General features: G+C 37.9%; 1 protein-coding gene across 3 annotated transcripts; it reads left to right on the top strand.

Moving 5' to 3' along the window:
* Positions 1–1520: 1520 nt before the first annotated feature.
* Positions 1521–18043, top strand: trappc13 (trafficking protein particle complex subunit 13). Of its 3 annotated transcripts, XM_047373576.1 has the most exons (14): positions 1571–1677; positions 2192–2236; positions 7756–7824; positions 10530–10629; positions 10718–10802; positions 10885–11012; positions 12018–12090; positions 12402–12446; positions 12824–12841; positions 16040–16173; positions 16257–16455; positions 16535–16635; positions 17517–17664; positions 17742–18043. In XM_047373576.1, the coding sequence occupies exons 3-14, from the start codon at positions 7758–7760 to the stop codon at positions 17847–17849; spliced, it is 1206 nt and encodes a 401-aa protein (XP_047229532.1). In that variant the 5' UTR covers positions 1571–1677; positions 2192–2236; positions 7756–7757; the 3' UTR covers positions 17850–18043. The 3 variants fall into 3 exon arrangements, with proteins under 3 accessions (XP_047229529.1, XP_047229531.1, XP_047229532.1); XM_047373573.1 differs by lacking the exon at positions 2192–2236 and having other exon boundaries at positions 1521–1677; XM_047373575.1 differs by lacking the exons at positions 2192–2236; positions 12824–12841 and having other exon boundaries at positions 1521–1677.
* Positions 18044–19804: the final 1761 nt, after the last annotated feature.

The raw sequence follows: 19804 nt of genomic DNA, 5'->3' as shown, positions 1-19804 counted from the left end.
AGCAACTACAGCAAAAGGAACGTGCGTGTTTTCATCATGGAAAAGGCTCAGGAGATTGATGCCTTCATCACTTCTCAGAGTGATCAGGGTGATGATGAGAAGAGCCCGTCTGAGCTTCCAGGGGCCATAAAGTTCAGCTTCAGGAAGGACATCAGCTGCGTGCGTGTGCTGGCCTCGCAGACTCAAGAAGTGCCATGGGAGCCTGAGCGCTTTCTGTCTGTCTTTGTGGAGGACGAAGAGGATGAAAACATCTGCTCCAAGCAGATCATACACAACATGTCACTAAGTGCCCCAGTCACTGTTTTGCTCTATGACGTCTGATCCATTCACTGTTATCTACACACATGTTAAAAAAACATAAAATACTTATATCATTGTCACACAAAAACCTAAATGATCTTGCTACTTACATATCTCTTGTGACACTTCCAATAAAATCCCTTCTTACCATTTATGTCTCTGCTTCATCATTACAAAGTAAAAAGACATAAGTTATTTATTTGGTCCAGTCGACTGATGACTGGTCCTCCTTGATCATCTGCTATACCGCAGGCCTTAAGACTGTCACTACACTGAGAATAAGTAGAAGCCTACTGACAGTATATGCCATATTAGATGTCATTGTAATAATTGAAGTTATCACTTGAATGGGTGTTGTGAAAGGAACTGTTGTAAAACATGCATTACCTTATTTTGTGGATCAGTCTTTACCCATGTGCTAAAAATATGCAGGACTTAACTTTAAACAAAGTGGTACACTTGTTTTAACATCTGGAAAATGTGGCATAACATTTTCTACGAAAATGACCAAAAAACAAGTCACTTTTATGCAGACACAGGGAGGTAAGTCATGAAGAATAATTGTATACACAATAAATAAATGACTCTACAGAGCCAGGGAGTCAAATAAGCAGAGATTCAAAAGGTAAACCAGAGAAGAGAACAAAACAAACACAGGTAGGAGCTGGAAACAACCGTTTATCGTTATCATCATCATTGTTATTATTATTATTATTATTTTTTAATTTTCAGTTCTGGGATTTAAATATGTATAGGCAAAGATGAAATAGAGATGCATTTAAAAACCCAAAGCTAATCATTGCAACAATCAATGACATTATATAGAACAACTAGAATAGAACAGTGTAGAATACAAAATAATAATTCTTTATTTGTCCAGAAACAGAAACACATAAAGATGTGAAATAATAGAAAATGTACAGAAAAGTATATACAAGTGCAGTGAAATAAAGCATACCTTGCTATCATTTTTTTTTTTTGTGTGTGTACATTTTTCCAAAACTGGCTATGTACAAGTATGTAGAAAGATCTGTGCAAAGAACACCACAGAAATGTAAACAACATTGCCTACTGAAGAAGTTTAATAATATACTCGTTACAAGTTCAGTAGTCGTACTGCAATGGTTTTAAGAAAAGACAAAATTAAAGGGGGGAAATACAATAGTTCGTGTGTATTTGTAGTTCCCATCCTGAACTGTAAGAGGCAATACTCCATCTTGAGACGGGAACCAACGAAGAAGACATTCACTTCCTGTTAGGTCAAAGTTCGGCAGCTAACAGATAACTTGTTAGCCTAGCGGCTAATTAGATCAAACTAATTTCTCTGCAAAATGGATGTAAATCAGGCGAAACAAGAACATTTACTCGCTTTAAAAGGTAATTACAGTTCTACAGCACATATGTTATCGTTACAGAATTTGTTCAGATGCAAAAAAATAAATAAATAAAACATTTCATTAGTCTGTTTCTGCTCTTAGATGCTAAAAGCGCCGCAGACACCTTTAAATCGTTTTTGTTAGCTATAAAGTGAAGGTTTGCTGTAGCTGTGCATAAACTGATAACTTCAGCCGTCATGGAGGTTTTGTCGGACTTATGAGTTGTTTCAAGTGTCGTCTTCATAGCTGTGGCTGTGAACCAAGTTAGCTTCATATTTTAACGCATTAAAGTTCCTTATTGGACAATTTAAGTCAAAGTGAGACACAGACTGCGTCTTTTTATGTGTCCGTGTAGGAAAGTGCATTTATCGCTATGTCGTGCAAAATCATTTGTAATATTTACATACTTTGTTTGTGATTGCCTCAGTTTGCTAATATGTTTTTATTATGCCCAAAATATGGTGACTACAGCTTTTCCCTGTTGTTTTTGGTAAACTAAATATTTGTGGTCACAGGACTTGAAAGAATACAGAGGATGGAACATTTATTTATTTAGCCAGGTGACGTATTTCATATAATACACTAACCTTTTTCACTGGTTGGGGGTCTAGGTTTAACTGAGATGTTTTTCCGCACTTTTTTTTTTTTTTTTTTTTTTCATTTATTGACAAAGAAAAATAGAAACCGATTATTGAAGAATGATTTACCTAGCTCAAACTAGATAAAACTTAAGCATTACTAAAAACCAACATTTTCTTCACTCGTGCATCAGTTTGATGATTATGCTTTTTGCAACTCACTGCTATTGATTTGCTTTGAATCTGTGCAACTAACAGAACAAAGCTCTGTCTATCTCACGTAGACAGAGTCCGTATGCCTACTATGACAAATTTACACTCATTTTTACAGCAAACTTTATCTTTTTAGATCTTGCATGTCATTTAAACCCACCGTATTACCGCCATCTAATGTGCAGTTAATATGGGCCTATTATACGTAATCAGTCGACTTTGTATAGAGGTTTTTGCACATAATGTCATAAGCCCCTGTGTAGTTGTTTATATATATATTTTCTGCATAACAGAGCAAGCTTTGGTATTTATGGAATGCCAAAGTGCTCAAAATTAAATAAATAAATCAGACATTATGAAATAAGTATCTACATCAATAAATAATAGATAAACACATAATGAGACAGTGAAATTGTGAAATATTTAAATACATATTAAATTCTCAGCTCATTATGAAATATGTTTCATTTTCCATTTAAAATCAGCTTTATAATACACTGCTCAAAAATAAAGGAACACTTAAACAACATAATATAACTCCTAGTAAACGTCTGTGTTTTCAACTGAATGACTTGGCCTGTCAATCAGTGGTAACAGGGCGGAACCACTTTTTTGATTGGCTGCTCCTTTACCAAGACAGAAGCAATCCCACACTAAGTATCGAGTTAGGGCTGAAGGTTCAATTCAAATAGGGCTGCCGATGCACCTGTCTCCGTGTCCTCTGTTCGGAGGAGGGGAGCTCAGGTGCCATTGGTCACTGTTTCAGAGGCGAAATCGTCTGACTCCCGCCCAGCATTGAAAATATCCAATGCTTCTTCCAGTGAGCATTCCTAGATCTGAATGAATGAAATATTCTCATTGAATACTTTGTTCTGTACAAAGTTGAATGTGCTGACAACAAAATCACACAAAAATCATCAATGGAAATCAAATGTATTAACCAATTGGAGTCACACGCAAAATTAAAGTGGATCCAACTTTGATGTAATGTCCTTAAAACAAGTCAAAATGAGGCTCAGTAAGTGTGTGGCCTCCACGTGCCTGTATGACCTCCCTACAACGCCTGGGCATGCTCCTGATGAGACAGCGGATGGTCTCCTGGGGGATCTCCTCCCAGACCTGGACTAAAGCATCCGCCAACTCCTGGACAGTCTGTGGTGCAACGTGACGTTGGTGGATGGAGCGAGACATGATGTCCAGATTAGAGGGTGACACGGGAGTGGATTTTCTCTCCTGTCCCATCCCGCTCCCACAGAAAAATGTCTTGTCCCATCCCAATCCCAGGCCAGCATAACGAAAAAAATCCTGTCCCGTCCCACTCCTGGTAAATTGACTCCCACTCCCGTCCCGCTCCCATTTAGAACGACTCCCACTCCTGTGACTCTCCCATTTTTGTTTTCTTCATTTAGTCTTTTGGCAATTTCTTTCTTTGAAAGACCAGTTAGGTCCCTGTTTTTAGCTGTAGTAAAAGCCAGTTAAAGTAAAAAGAATAATAATGAAGAAATAATAAAATATCAAACAAGGAAACAGACCATGCCTATCTTCGCTGAATAAACAAAATGTACATAGTTGTATTTTACTTATTTATTAAGTGATTGTTTCCTTTGAACAATGACATCACTTTTATGTTTCAAGTTGCTGAAACGAAAGAAAAATGTACCTAGCAAGAGAAATGTACTTGGTGAACAAAAGGCCAGAAAGGCATTACCTTCACAATTTAGAAACTGTACCTCAATGGTCCTCAGGGACCCCTTCCCTGCAAGTTTTAGATGTGTGTCTGCTCCAGAACACCTGATTTAAATTCTAACATGACCTCCTATACAGGCATCAAGAATGGAGGGTCAAACTGGACAAAATTAATACAATAAAATCATCATTAAATAAATTAATGTTGTGAATGTCCCATAAGTGAAGTAAATGTAACATGAAAGAAATGTGCCATTAAATTAAAGGTACCATTTATTTATTTAATACATCATTAGAAACAATAAATGTACCATTATATCATGAAATGAACTATTATGCAATTAAATGTGCCACTGAATAATTAAGTATAATTTTATAATTTTAAAGACGACATGGCGTAATTAGTGGTACACTTAATATTTAATGATGTATTAAATAAATTGTACATTTAATGGTACATAAAAATTTTTTCTATTTCACAACATATTTATTTAATATCTTCCCTTGATGAAGCCTTTCTACAGAGCCCGCGAGGGGACAAGGATTTTTTCTCTTTTGTGTCCCCACGCAATAGTCTTTGCGTTATTTCGCAATACTTTGTGGGATAGTTTCCAAACCAGATAACTGTAAAAATGAATCAAACACTACACCCGTTTTGAGATTTATTGAGTTTTATTTTGAAATCAGCATTAAATAAAATGATCTTCAATCAGACTAAAAGACAGTTTTTATCCACAAGCTGTCAAACAAACTACTGAACTCTGGACCATAAAACTGCACGAAACCACATATGTGACACTTTGTTTCCTTATTACTGCTGCATGATGTGTACTTTTTTTTGTACGCCATTAGTGTTTTTGTTTTTATCGTGATTTGAACGGTTCTTCTTATCCTAAGCATTTAATCGCATTGTTTACCTGCATATGACAAATAAACCATATCAATGACATATCAGTGTTGTTTGTTTTATGAGCAGTTTGTCATCTGTGCTGTTGCTCCAAAATGCCGAACGCAAAAGTATTGCGTGGGGATGCAAAAGTAATAAATTTCCCCATGTCCCCTCACGGGCTTCCGTACCTTACCTCTTAAATCTTTAGTGCACATGCAGCAATTTTGTTGGTCAGATGAGACTTGACACATGATGGTACTTTTGGTTTGATGAATGAAGAGATGCAGGACTGATTTAATCCAGAATTTGCCTTACAAGTGTCCCTTAATCACTGGTGAACTTGATTACGACTAAACACGTTTTACAAGCAGCAGACTGCATGTTAACAGTGCTACATTCAACTCTCCTGAAGTTCGGTGATATTTGTGACTTTCCTGTCAGCTCTATGAGTTTAATAGATAAGTCCTTATTTCTGACTTTACGTTACAAATCCAATTTTACCACGTCCAGTTCTCCACCTGCGTTTGCTCTATCCTGAATGCAGGTGGAAAACATCGAGCAGAAGCACTGTTGGCTTGTGGGTCGTGTAGTTCGTTTGACTCGCATTATACTATAGGCTTCTTGGAAAAAAAACTACACAATGGCGGCGTCGATCCAAGTTTTTTTTTCTTAAAGTTTATAACAAAGTCTCAGTTTTACATTTCCAAAGACAATTGATCCTAGTTTGTTTTCCCTCCTATTGGTTATCTCCCGCTCCCGTCTGGTCCAGTTCATTTTTTATCCTGTACCGTCCCAATCACGTGATCTTTACTGGTGCTGTCTCCCGTCCCGCGGGATTCCCGTGGGAATCCCGTGACCCGTGGGACTCCCGAAAAAATGTCAGCCTCTAGTCCAGATGTGCTCAATCGGATTCAGGTCTGGGGAACGGGCGGGCCAGTCCATAGCTTCAATGTCTGCTGACACACTGCAGCCACATGAGGTCTAGCATTATCCTGCATTAGGAGGAACCCAGGGCCAACTGCACCAGCATATGGTCTCACAAGGGGTCTGAGGATCTCATCTCGGTACCTAATGGCAGTCAGGCTACCTCTGGCGAGCACATGGAGGACCATGCGGCCCTCCAAAGAAATGCCACCCCATACCATTACTGACCCACTGCCAAACCGGTCATGCTGAAGGACGTTGCAGGCAGCAGATCGCTCTCCACGGTGTCTCCAGACTCTGTCACGTCTGTCACATGTGCTCAGTGTGAACCTGCTTTCATCTGAGAAGAGCACAGGGCGCCAGTGGCGAATTTGCCAATCCTGGTGTTCTCTGGCAAATGCCAAGTGTCCTGCACGGTGTTGGGCTGCGAGCACAACCCCCATTTGTGGACGTTGGGCCCTCATACCATCCTCATGGAGTTGGTTTCTAACGGTTTGTGCAGACACATGCTGATTTGTGGCCTGCTGGAGGTCATTTTGCAGGGCTCTGGCAGTGCTCCTCCTTTTCCTCCTTGCACAAAGGTGGAGGTAGCGGTCCTGCTGTTAAGTTGTTGTCCTCCTACGGCCTCCTCCACGTATCCTGGCATACTGGCCTGTCTCCTGGTAGCGCCTCCAGGCTCTGGACACTACGCTGACAGACACAGCAAACCTTCTTGCCACAGCTCACATTGATGTGCCATCCTGGATGAGCTGCACTACCTGAGCCACTTGTGTGGGTTGTAGAGTCCGTCTCATGCTACCACGAGTGTGAAAGCACCACCAACATTCAAAAGTGACCAAAATATCAGCCAGAAAGCATAGGTACTGAGAAGTGGTCTGTGGTCCCCACCTGCAGAACCACTCCTTTATTGAGTGTGTCTTGCTAATCGCAAAAGATTTCCATTTGTACAACATGTGAAATTAATTGTCAATCAGTGTTGCTTCCTAAGTGGACAGTTTGATTTCACAGACGTTTGGTTTACTTGGAGTTATTGTGTTGTTTAAGTGTTGCCTTTATTTTATTGAGCAGTGTGTATTATAAAGCTGATTTTCAATGGAAAATGAAATATATTTCATAATAATGAGCTGAGAATTTAATATGTATTTAAATATTTCACAATTTCACTGTCACATTATATGTTAATCTATTATTTATTGATGTTGATACTTATTTCATAATGTTTCATTTATTTATTTAATTTTGAGCATTTTGGCGTTCCATAGTATTCAGATGTTGAGGGAAGCTTTAAGGCCTTTAAAAGTGTAGCTGTACCCAGATTAAGGTTTGATCTGGAAAACAGTGGAGCAAAACCTGTTTGAGCCCATGTTTATATTTTTGTTTCTTTTAACTTATACTAGTAACATGTTTTGATTAAACTTTTTATCAAATTTTGGATTTATTTTTATTTAGCTTTTTCCAGAAGTGTACCTGTTAGTTAAATTGTTTTTAATTTATATGCAAGAAAACAAGTCTCATTTTTCTGTCGTTTTTCTTTGTGTCCTTTTTTCTTTTTGCCTTTTGAATCGTTTTTTGTCCATGTCATTTTTAAAGTTGGACCAACTGACATAAACATTCAGGAGGTACTGGAGAGTTAAAGGACTCTTTTTGTTGCAGCTCTGATCTGTTCATAAACATTAGAGGTACATGCGGGTGTTGTATTACAGCGTCACCTTAATCTGCAATGAAAACATCCTAATAACTGCTACCCGGAGTGTGACCTGACAATAACCTAAACCACTTTACTTTACAGTGATGCGGTTAACAAAACCAACTCTGTTCACCAACCTACCAGTGACGTGTGAAGGTCGAGATCTGCCAGGTGAGTCCACAATAATGAACCTGAGTAGAATTTAGTTTCCTGTTTTCTGAGGGCAAGCAGCCAGAATACCACCAGTAGTCTGTGTACTTGTTTCTTAAGTTCACGTTATGCATAACCTATGTGTCTTAGATGAGTGGAAGGAAAACTGGACACAGAGGGCAAACAAACGCAAAAAGGTGCAGACCATCCAAAGGCTAAATATAAAAAGAAATACAATTAACATCTGTTTTGGTTTATTGAAATCATGGAGGCACGGCGCGTGGTGTGAGGTAGAGCATGCAACCCATATACAGAGGTCTCCAGCCTCGACGCAGCCGTCCCGGATTTGAGTCGCAGCCCTGGAGACCCATGCTGCATGTGTTCTCTGTTTTCTCCTCTTCCTGTCTGCCTACTTTGGAAAAGAAAATAACAAAAATAAAGTTCACTACTGCCACAAAAATATGAAAAAAATATTGAAATCATAATCATTTAACATTGTATCAGTTTATTTTAATGTATTCATTTAGCACAAATTTACAACAGATGTCATCTCACAGTACTTGAGAGGCAAAATAAAAAGGTCCAATTGGTATCGGGAAAAAATAGAATCCAATTTGATCCAAATTCAGTTCAGGTTAATCAAAGTTAATCAAATAGTTACTCATTGTGAAAATACATTTAATAATCTTTTTTTTTTTTTGATTACCGTAATTCGATTTATTTATTTATTTTTGTTGATATTTTGTAATTGAAAAAATATATGTTAGACCCATTTGATTAATTGCCAAGGTCTAAAACCTTCCTGATTGGCTTGGAACGGCTCAATTGACAAATTTTAACCAACTCCAGGTACAAAAATAATTATATAATTCATGGTTTTAGTGTTCCTCTTTAGGGAATCTGCTCCTTTCAGTAAGGATTCATAGATTCCCCTCATTTGTTATGTATAAGGGGGATTTATCGCATTGTACCCACACAGAAAAGTAAATGTAACATTTTAAAATCAGCCACTGTTCAGTTTCTTTTTTCAATAACGACTTGCTCAATGCATACCTCATCCTGAAAGCCACATTTTTAAGATGAGGACATTTTATGTGGACATGGTACTGTGACTTTTTGATCCTTCTACAGACGATCGCCATTTAGCTGAGTTCTCTCCAAAATAGTGTCCCATCATTCCCGGGCATTCTCTGGGCTTGTTTAAATCATTTGAAACACTAATATGTACATCCAAACTTGAATATGAGGAAAAAATGTCAAAGCAAAAACAGCAACCGTCACAATAATCTAAAACTTATGTTAGAAGGTATTTAGACACAGCTGTAGCTCTAACACATCTCTAGTTTCACATTGCCTGCTCAAAACTTTAGACTTTTTAGAGTTTCTTCTTTTCCTTTAGTGAGGTGCTGCTCGATGAAGTGCACTGGTAACTGAACCCCACAAAAACCATAAATCTCTACCGACGTTTCTGGGTAGCATTGCTATTTATACATGTACCATCGAAGTGAAAGTATATCTTTCGCTTGCTAAAAAGGGATTAGATGCATTTGACATCAACAGTGCAAAGCAGTACCGTTTGCCTGAATTTGGATTTGTAGATATAGACAAATGTAAGGATTATGTTGTGGATAATATAGTGATGGCTGGTAACATAAAACAAGTGTAATGTAATGGAAACAGTTACTCGATGTAGTTAGTTTTCTCACCGCTTGATAATAAATACAAACAACTAAAGAAATTCACCTAAATTGATTTTACAAAGCCTTTCTAAGTCCACCATACTTGGTTTGGAAGATGCACAGTTTTTATCTTTTGTTTATATCTTTTGCATTATTGCCACAACATGTAACAATGAAATAAGAGTCAATATACCCATCTACTCCAACACATTTGTGGTAAAACAAGATAGGAATTAAGGAAACAGGAAGTTTAAATTAACTTCTTTTCTGAAGCTGCTGCTTTACGTTGTCCTATGCTTCTGTGTTGGCATACTGAAAAATGCATGTAATGTCATGCTGGCCTAAGCATGAAGAAATTAAGGAGATTTTGTGGGACACAAAGTTTTCTTACAACTTTGAAGTTTATTTGTTGCATTTGAAACACTCCTGCTTTGAATAGTGAATGTTTACTGGGATTAAGAGTGTGGAAATCAATGTTCCTACGCATTAAGACAAGATACTTGACCATCTGGGAATGAAATTGTAGTGCTATATTAGTGCCACCAAGTGGTCAGGTAATTATTCGCTAAATTACCCAGAAAGTAGGCCATACCATCATACCAGTGTTGCATTAGATGAAGGAGATATTGGGTCATTGCTGCAATATTTGAGGAACAGTTGCTGAAATGTTGTAGCAGTGGCACCCTATTGCAGTAAACTTGGCATTTCAGAGCTGCAGAGATAATGCTCCAGAATCTTCTGACATGTCCAAAATATCTGAAGCAGCCTAGCTTATCTGGTTATCATGTTTTTTATGCTATGATGTTGATGGAGCATTATTTACATCAGGCTGCATTATACTTTGTCTTTAAAAAACGAGGCAAATACGCTAAGGTGCAGAAATGAAAGAATAGCTTATAGTCAGTGCCAACATACCACACTCATCATTGTACTCCTTCACTGTCCTATTTCTGTTAGCTTACTTTTTTGTTTAGTTCTCCAGCTTTCATGTAACGCTCAGTGGAACCTCTGAGTCATATCCTTTTAAACTCGGTTGTGTCTTCGCAGGAGATTTGTTTGCTCAACTGATGAGAGAGGACCCCTCCACCATCAAAGGAGCAGAGACGTTAATGCTGGGAGAGATGCTTACCTTACCACAGAACTTTGGGTAGGAAATGTCCAGTTTTCTTATGGTGCTTATTTTAAAACAAATGAAGCAGTTTTGTGTTACACAATCCCCTCTTTGCACTGCTTAGGAATATTTTCCTTGGTGAGACGTTCTCCAGTTACATTAGCGTACATAATGACAGCAACCAAGTGGTAAAAGACATTCTTGTGAAGGTACTGTAGCAGTTGGACAGGGACCTGAAACCTTTGATTGCAGTTTGCATGTCATTGTGACGTGTGGCATGATTCACAACAGGCTGATCTGCAGACGAGCTCACAGAGGCTCAATCTGTCTGCGTCCAACACTGCAGTAGCAGAGCTCAAACCCGAGAGCTGCATTGATGATGTTATTCACCATGAAGTCAAAGAAATCGGAACACATATGTGAGTCTGAATTTCCTGTTTGTTCTATTAAACTCTGAAATGTTCTCCTGTCTAAATCTAATGAGAGGATACAGTGCCTTCAGAAGTGTTCATACCTTTGAATGTTTTACAGTTTATTAAGTTACAACCACATACCTCTTTGTTTTAGTCTATAACATACATCTCAATTAAATACAAAGTAAAAACCACACTTTATTTTGTTTTCAAACTTCACAAAGAAAAAAAATGTGGCGCACAAATGTGTTCAGCCCTATTTTCTCTAATCCCCCTTTATAAAATCCGGTTCAACAAATTGCCTTCAGAAGTCACCCAATTGATAAATAGACTTGTGTGTTATCCACATGCCTATACACTTCTTCTACCTGTGTTATTTAAGCTTGGTATAAATACATCTCTTCTGTGAAGGCCTCAGATCAACATTTAGGCATAAATGGACAACGGCATGTGTGAAGGAAAAGTAACACTGCATATGACCCTGATCACACCATCACCACTGCAAAACCTGGGGATGGTGGTGGGTGCATCATGCTGTGGGGATGCTTGTTTTCACCAGGGTCTGCAAAGCTGGTCAAGAGTCGATGAAAAGATAGATGGAGTTAAATAAAACCACAAACCTGTACAAAAACCTGTTAGAGGCGGCAAAAGACTTGAGAATGGGGTTGAGGTTCACTTTCCAGCAGGACAACTGCCCTAAACATACAGCCACACCAGTGGCTGGCCTTGAAAACTGATGTTCTCCTGAGCTATTCGTCTTATCTCACAGAGCTTTAGCTACTTTGCATAGAAGAATGGGCAAATATATGCTCAGCTGTTAGGGCTGGCAGCTGTTTTCCTTCTACTTCACAATTACTCACTACTTTGTGTTGGGTTCTCTCATAAGATTAAACTAGAATACTTGAGAGTTTGTGGTTGTAATGTGACAGAAACTGAAAAAAATGTTTGCTATAAATACTTCTACAGTTTGGGCAAACATTGCTGATTTTGTAACTTGCTCTCTACTTGCAGCCTAGTGTGTGCGGTCAGCTACACCTCTCAGTTTGGGGAGAAACTTTATTTTCGGAAGTTCTTCAAATTCCAGGTGAGATATATTTGAACGTTCTTATTAGATGGTAGTGCTGAGATCATGGGGAGTCTTGGAGGAGACTCGAGAAATGCCACATACCTACAGCAGTGCAAATGCAATTACCCTTCCCCGCTTACAGTCATCTGCCCTCACTTTGGGAATGAACCAAAGCCTTGCTTTCTACATTGTAATGTCATTTTAACTCTAACAATGATTCAGGCTTGTTTTTATTGTTTTTCTTAGTAAACAGTCATTTCTTATTCACCCAAATGGAATCGCAGTGTGATAAAACGTCAGCGTTTAGTTTTCAATCTATTTTCAATCAGGTTTTGAAGCCGCTGGATGTGAAGACAAAATTCTACAATGCAGAGGTAAGTGGCACTTACCATCACTATTACTTCCCATGCTTTCTATCATATTTCATGCCATTGTGCAGAACATGTTTCCAGCTTCTACTAGAAGCAATTGGCTTTGGATTAGATCTACTTGAAAACCCTTGGATCCCCAGAGATGTCAAACAGGTCACGATTTGTTCTTTTGGAGGCTTATCCTCTTGTTTGGAGCTCAGATCTGGAGATGAAGGGTCTTTTTAAGTAGAGGCAATGTTGTTTTAGTTTCAGTTTTTATTTTCTTTTTCTCATTTTCATGTAGTAGTTTTTTTTTTTTTTTCAACTGCATATGTTCATTGTCACCAACTTTTGCATGTAACCTCATTCATTATGTCTTGTATTTTTATTTTCTCCATTAGAGTGACCTCAGTTCTGTGGTAATTCTTTCTTCTGTTCTCATGGCTGAACACTAGCTTCTCTCAATCCTTACTGGTGCTGCAAGACTGTTGTCTTTCCGAGCCTACAGAAAGGTGCAAAATTACAGAATGGGAGCAAATGTTTGAAGATGAAAGCTTATTCCACCTTATATATTGTTAAAGAAAACTAAAGTCAACTTCCATTGGTGTTCTGTTGCCCTTTCATTGGACGCTCATGCTTTCTTGCACTTACTCTGCACAGGGCTTGGTGTAAATATTGAAGATCGTGGTTTTAAATTGTGGTGGGTGGGAACAGCATTAATTACAGTTCACATCACTAAGAATACATAAGGCATTATTTTGATTGGTCTACATGGGAAATATCAAAATATTGTTACAGTTCAGGTATGAATAATGTAAGATTTTGATTCTTTCCAGTAAACTGTGAGGCTTCTTCAGAATGGCTTTGCATGCAGCAGACATGATAAGCTCTGTGATTTAATAATAAATTAATTCTGAGTTGTTCATGTTCAGATCCTCGGTTCTGAGTTGCAGGCATGAACTAATCTCTGCTTTATCCTAATTGAATTTCACTGTGTTTGCTAGAGGTTGCACAGACAAAGTGACAGCTGGAAATGTTCTGGTCTTCCCAAAGCATCAACTTTACTGTCTTCAAAAAGAAAATAACAATCCTTTACATGCAGCATGTTGAGAAAACGAATGTGTGAAATACTTACTTTTCTTTTAGTTTAATGGACTTTTTCCCTTCACTTTTAATGCTTTTTCTTCAAAAGAATAAGAGTTAAAACTAGAGATGAACTGGTGATCATGACAACCATAGCGCTCTTTGGTGAGGATGTTGTTACTGGAAGGAGACTTATACTTTAGTCACCTCTGTTATCAGTATCGGTGAGTTTAAAAAAAAATTTAATCTGAAGAAGTTACCTAAAGAAAACTGGATTTTCTATTTAGGCATGTTTGCCCCTCATGCAGGCTACTACAACATAAATGCTAGTCATTTTCCCCTTTGCCATTTCTTCCTTATAGCAGTGTTGGTTGTTTCACACTGAAATATTTCAGGCATTAAACCAAGCAGGTCGTCAGCTGAACCCTTTCTATGGGACATTTTGTCAAACTGTTGGATTAGTGTCTCTAGGGTTCTCTTAGGGCTCAATGAAATCATTTTATACATTTTTCTCATATACATGTATTTAGTTATATTTTCACTTGAAGAGCATGTAACCACATATATTAAAAAAGATGGGTTAAAATAAAAATATGTAGAACAGCGACATCTATAGGCAAAGTAAGGTATAAACAAACAGTTTTCCTGAATTTGAATGTATTGTAAAATAACTCAGTCCAGATTTGGTTAATTTAGCTTTGGTTATCAGATTTCCTGACACATTCAGTGGGGCAAAAATGCTCTGAACAGAGTCATAATCTTCCTGCATACCAGCCTATTGCTGCAGTATATTTTGTCTTACTTGCACAATATAAACTGTATTAAATAAGGAAAGAAATTGAAAAATGTTGCACTGCAATACATAAAATGAACAAATATTTGATGCTTGTGAGACTGTAACTTTGTTAAGTTGAAACAAACAGATCACCATCTCTGTGCAGCCTCTCCTATTCATGCAGCTCAGCACTTGTACTAACATGTTGGTAAAAAGGTACACTGAGCAAACCCGATAGAATATAATTCTTGCAAATGGTTCTGTTTGTTTACTGGGTCAGGTAAACAAATAATTACTGAATGATTCTCACATCACCTGAAGAACAGCTCAAAAGATAGGTTCACATTTTTTCTCTGTTTTTATCTCTAAAGCGCCTTGTACTGTAATCTTTCATTATGGCAAAACGCTGATTATGTTCTACTCAAAGTGGTTGGAAACAAAACAATGAAACTTGTGTGCCAATTATATAACAGTCAGCTGTAGTCAAGAATACCTAGTATTTTACAAATTTACATAGTTTTTATAGGAATAAAATTTTTAACAATAATAATAAATAAAATTTAAAAAACTTGCCTTGTCTTATGACAGAGGGTTTTGTCCTTTACCTCATTCAGTAACATCTTGAACACTCATCCTGACCAATAATGACTAGAGGAAAATAATTGTAGCATATAACTAGAGATTCACAGAGAAAGCTGCTCTTGGCTGGAATTGACAAATTTTCAGCTTGATCGGCCCTGTTGACCAGCCGGTGTTGACTCTGCAACGGAGTGAAAAAGACCCAAAGTTAGTTGTTTTTAATATCAGTGAGATGTTCAAAATTGAATTCAGAGGAACCAAAGAGATATTATTTGAACATACAGGTCCTTCTCAAAATATTAGCATATTGTGATAAAGTTCATTATTTTCCATAATGTAATGATGAAAATTTAACATTCATATATTTTAGATTCATTGCACACTAACTGAAATATTTGAATGTTAAATTTTCATCATTACATTATGGAAAATAATGAACTTTATCACAATATGCTAATATTTTGAGAAGGACCTGTTTTTAAAATGAAACTGTGCTACAACATGTCAAAATGTCTTCGGTTCCCTCAGGTTGTGAGAGAGACTTTCAGCGGGTAACAGGAAGGCCAAACAGAGAACAGCAAATCAGCTGTATTTGGTATTTTCCGTTTGAGCTTTGAAATATTGGAGCATTCCTCAGAGATTAGACATGGAGACTGTGGTTTTAGTAATGCTAGCTAGGCTGATTGCTAACATAAGATGCTAAAGACTTTAAAATGGCAGCTCTGTAATAAGTTTTTCTTTTTAATAAGAATTTTAAATATCAATAAAACTGGTTTTCTTAGTGTCTTATTTTTCACACGTGTCATGTCATGGTTTTTTCTTTCTAATATAAATAAGTAATGAACACCCACATAAATGTTTATTGTTGTGCTTATATCTATATCAAAATTTCTAAAGAACAGTCAAAGTCAGCTAAAATTGATATGTGCAGGTCAAAGCTTTACAAAAACCAGTAATGGGAATTTGGCCTAAAATCCTTTATGTAGTTACTGAAATATAGGTGAGCCTTCTTTTAAAATGGTTTTCAAAAATGTGAACTTATCCTTTGAGACAGTAAGATATTTCAAAAGCTAACTTTAAATAGCTCATATATTGCTCAGTTTACCTAGAAAAATGTGTCATTTGCAATTATGGTTATGGAGAAATATTAGTGTAAACCCCCAAGCCTTCTCCGTTGTAGACAGATGAAGTGTTTCTGGAAGCTCAGATCCAGAACATCACCACCTCTCCAATGTTCATGGAGAAAGTATCTCTTGAACCTTCCATGATGTACAACGTTACAGAGCTCAACTCAGTCACATCCAGAGATCAAGGGTAAAAGTGCCTGCTCCTTTCTCCTGAGTACAAAAAAATGTGGAAGTACCCTTAATGCTCATCAGTAATTTATCACCCGGCAGAGAGTCCACGTTTGGGAAAATGTCCTACCTGCAGCCCATGGACACGCGGCAGTACTTGTACTGCCTGAAGCCAAAGACGGAGTACGCAGAGAAGGCCGGCGTCATCAAGGGAGTGACTGTGATAGGGAAGCTTGACATTGTGTGGAAGACTAACCTCGGGGAGAGGGGGAGGCTGCAGACCAGTCAGCTCCAGAGAATGGTATCAGAGTATCCCCTTTATAGGTTCCTGCTTCATCAGATATAGATTACTGCACTGTGTTCACTTGTGTATCCTCCAGGCTCCGGGATATGGAGACATTAGGCTGTCTTTGGAAGTTATCCCTGACACTGTAAACCTTGAAGAACCTTTTGACATCGTCTGTAAAATCACAAACTGCAGGTGCCAAAATCCCCTTAAAAGCTCTTCTATAACCCTCATAATAACTTATCAAAAGAGGTACAGTGTAATGAAAAAGTATTTGTCCCCTACTGAAATTTGTCTGGTTTAGTTTTTTTTCTCTTAAAGTTAACTTGAATAAATGCATAATTCCACTTTAAAATGGTTATTTCATTTATTGACAAAAAGTTATCCAAACCCCTTAACCCAATAACTGGTTGTGCCAGCCTTGGCAGCAACAACTGCGTTTGTGATAACTTGCAGTAACCCAGACACTTAAGCTCAAGGTCCAACCGGATTCTCCTATAGGACTTTCTACTAGTGAGCAGAATACATTACACCACCACCATGTTTGACTGTCAGTATGATGGTCTGTTTCTGAAATAGTGGGTTCATTTTATGCTCGATGTAATGGGATGCACACTTTCTAAAAAAATATTCATATACATCTGTGAGCAGAATATTTTCCCAAAAGTCTTGTATCATCAAAATGTTTTCATCTTGGAGCTCTCTCGTTGGTAGATCTTTTAGCCTACCATCAGATGGGTTTTATTTAGGTGATATCTTGATTATGAACTCTTACTTTCCAAAACAATAAATAAATAAAATAATGTTAGTCATAGATTTTTCTACTTTTTTACATCGAGCCATGTTGTTTTGGATAGCTTTTTTCTCTCAGTGAATGAAATCATTCAAAAACCTATTTTTGTATTTACTCAAGTTCTCTTTGTCAGATGTTTAAAATTTGTTAATCTGAAACATTTAAGTTTGACCCAAAAAAAGCAAAAACTAACAATTTCGGTGAGGGGGCAAATACTTTTTCTTAACCCTTTGTGACCCAATGGTGTTAACTGACATCCTCTCTTGTAACCCTTATGTTGTAGTGAAAGAACCATGGACCTGGTGATGGAGATGTGCAACATGAGGTCAATCCACTGGTGTGGAATATCAGGACGGCAGCTGGGAAAGCTCACTCCTGGTGCCTCCCTCTTGCTGCCGCTCACAGTCTTCTCCTCTGAGCAGGGTCTGCAGGTATGATCCAGACCTTCTGAAGAAACATTTTATTCCTGTTTTATAGGTTATCTCATGTTTTCTGTTATTTGCTTCAGAGCATTTCTGGACTGAGACTCACTGACACGTTTCTAAAGAGGACGTACGAATATGACGACATTGCCCAAGTGTGTGTGGTCTGCCCGTTCATGAGCAACGAGTGCTAGAAGTTTTACCAGATGTTTTTTGCATTTAAGATATGAAAGGACCAACTGTGGAGATCTGCACTAATATTTCACTGTTTTGCATCTTAAGGGGATGATTCTGTATTTTAAAATGAATTGTGAATAATATGAATTGTTTCCTTTGACAATAATCTTGTAAATGTGTTTTGAGTTAATAAATTCTGTGTACACTTTGATTCCTTCACCAATATTTTACTATGAAAACTGTTAAGACATTCACAAAAATATTCAACGTAAACCCTAATTTCTTCATTTTTAAAGGATTCATTGCCACTACTCTGTTTTCATTAACATGTAACTTAAGCCCGGCTCCTATATAAAGACTAATGCTAAGGATGCTGAAGAGAAAAATTGTCAATAATCCTAATTTTAGTTTTCAAATTATTTGAACAAATAATGCAAAACATGGGCAACATTAAAATTTGTCCTCACAAAGAAAGTAACACACAGGATCTGTTACCTTGTGTTAGTGTGACTATAAAATTATTTTGTCAAATGGAAGCAGAGCTAAATATTTTAGAAGTGTAGTTATGTTGTATTAACAACCTACAATTCTACAGAGGGACCTCCTCAGGTGCAGTTATTTTGTAAAACTAAATTCACATATACATGCAGTAGCATAAATCCACACTCAGAGTTAAGCACATTTAAATGATCATGACCAAACTTTTTTATAAAATAACCAATGGCACATTTAATATCTAAAAATAAGCATTATCCTAATTTAGACGTTAAACTGATCAGAGTACCTAGGATCTTTTTATTTGTAATCCATTGCTTCCTTTTTCCCTGGGGTATAAATATGGTGTGACCTGTTTCTTTTGGCCGCTCCTCAAAATGGGAAAGACAAGAAAGCATACCACTCAAGAGAGGCAAATATGTGTTCTTTATAAGTATGGAGATGGCTACAACAAAATGGATACTGGCTTTAAGTTGTACATATCTACAGGTGGAGCGAACGCCCCATATACAGATGCTATAGTCCTCGACACAGCCGTCCTTGAGACCTTTGCTGTATGTCTTCTCCGTTTTTTCTGCCCATTTCCTGTCTGGTATCTGTCAATAAAGCCACTACTGCCAAAAAATATTTTAAAAAAACTGTTAAATACATCTGGAGCTGTGCCAAACAAGGCTGGATGAGGAGCCACCATGCAGAGTGAACAGGATGGTAGGGGTAGAACTGCAGCTGAAAGAGGGTGAGTGGGGGTCACCAAACCTTCAAAACAATTTAACTGTCTACAAGGGTTGGACAATAAAACTGAAACACTTGTCATTTTAGTGTGGGAGGTTTCATGACTAAATTGGACCAGCCTGGTAGCCAGTCTTCATTGATTGCACATTGCACCAGTAAGAGCAGAGTGTGAAGGTTCAATTAGCAGGGTAAGAGCACAGTTTTGCTCAAAATATTGAAATGCACACATTATAGGTGACATACCAGAGTTCAAAAGAGGACAAATTGTTGGTGCACGTCTTGCTGGCGCATCTGTGACCAAGACAGCAAGTCTTTGTGATGTATCAAGAGCCACGGTATCCAGGGTAATGTCAGCATACCACCAAGGACGAACCACATGCAACAGGATTAACCGTGGACGCAAGAGGAAGCTGTCTGAAAGGGATGTTCGGGTGCTAACCTGGATTGTATCCAAAAAACATAAAACCACGGCTGCCCAAATCACGGCAGAATTGAATGTGCACCTCAACTCTCCTGTTTCCACCAGAACTGTCCGTCGGGAGCTCCGCAGGGTCAATATACACGGCCGGGCTGCTATAGCCAAACCTTTGGTCACTCATGCCAATGCCAAACGTCGGTTTCAATGATGCAAGGAGCCCAAATCTTGGGCTGTGGACAATGTGAAACATGTATTGTTCTCTGATGAGTCCACCTTTACTGTTTTCCCCACATCTGGGAGAATTACGGTGTGGAGAAGCCCCAAAGA

This window comes from Girardinichthys multiradiatus, chromosome 8, assembly GCF_021462225.1.
Source record: "Girardinichthys multiradiatus isolate DD_20200921_A chromosome 8, DD_fGirMul_XY1, whole genome shotgun sequence".
In the NCBI taxonomy this organism is placed as follows: Eukaryota; Metazoa; Chordata; class Actinopteri; order Cyprinodontiformes; family Goodeidae; genus Girardinichthys; species Girardinichthys multiradiatus.
Note: the sequence above shows the minus strand (reverse complement) of the source record. Positions and strands in the feature narration are given on the sequence as shown.

What these genes read in the sequence shown, in the direction of transcription:
- trappc13 (XM_047373573.1), top strand. Translation starts at nt 1,632, where the DNA reads ATGGATGTAAATCAGGCGAAACAAGAACATTTACTCGCTTTAAAAG. An exon ending in GTCACATCCAGAGATCAAGG is followed by an intron (nt 16,174 to 16,256) that starts GTAAAAGTGCCT and finishes ATCACCCGGCAG; the next exon opens with AGAGTCCACGTTTGGGAAAA. An exon ending in CCTCTGAGCAGGGTCTGCAG is followed by an intron (nt 17,665 to 17,741) that starts GTATGATCCAGA and finishes TATTTGCTTCAG; the next exon opens with AGCATTTCTGGACTGAGACT.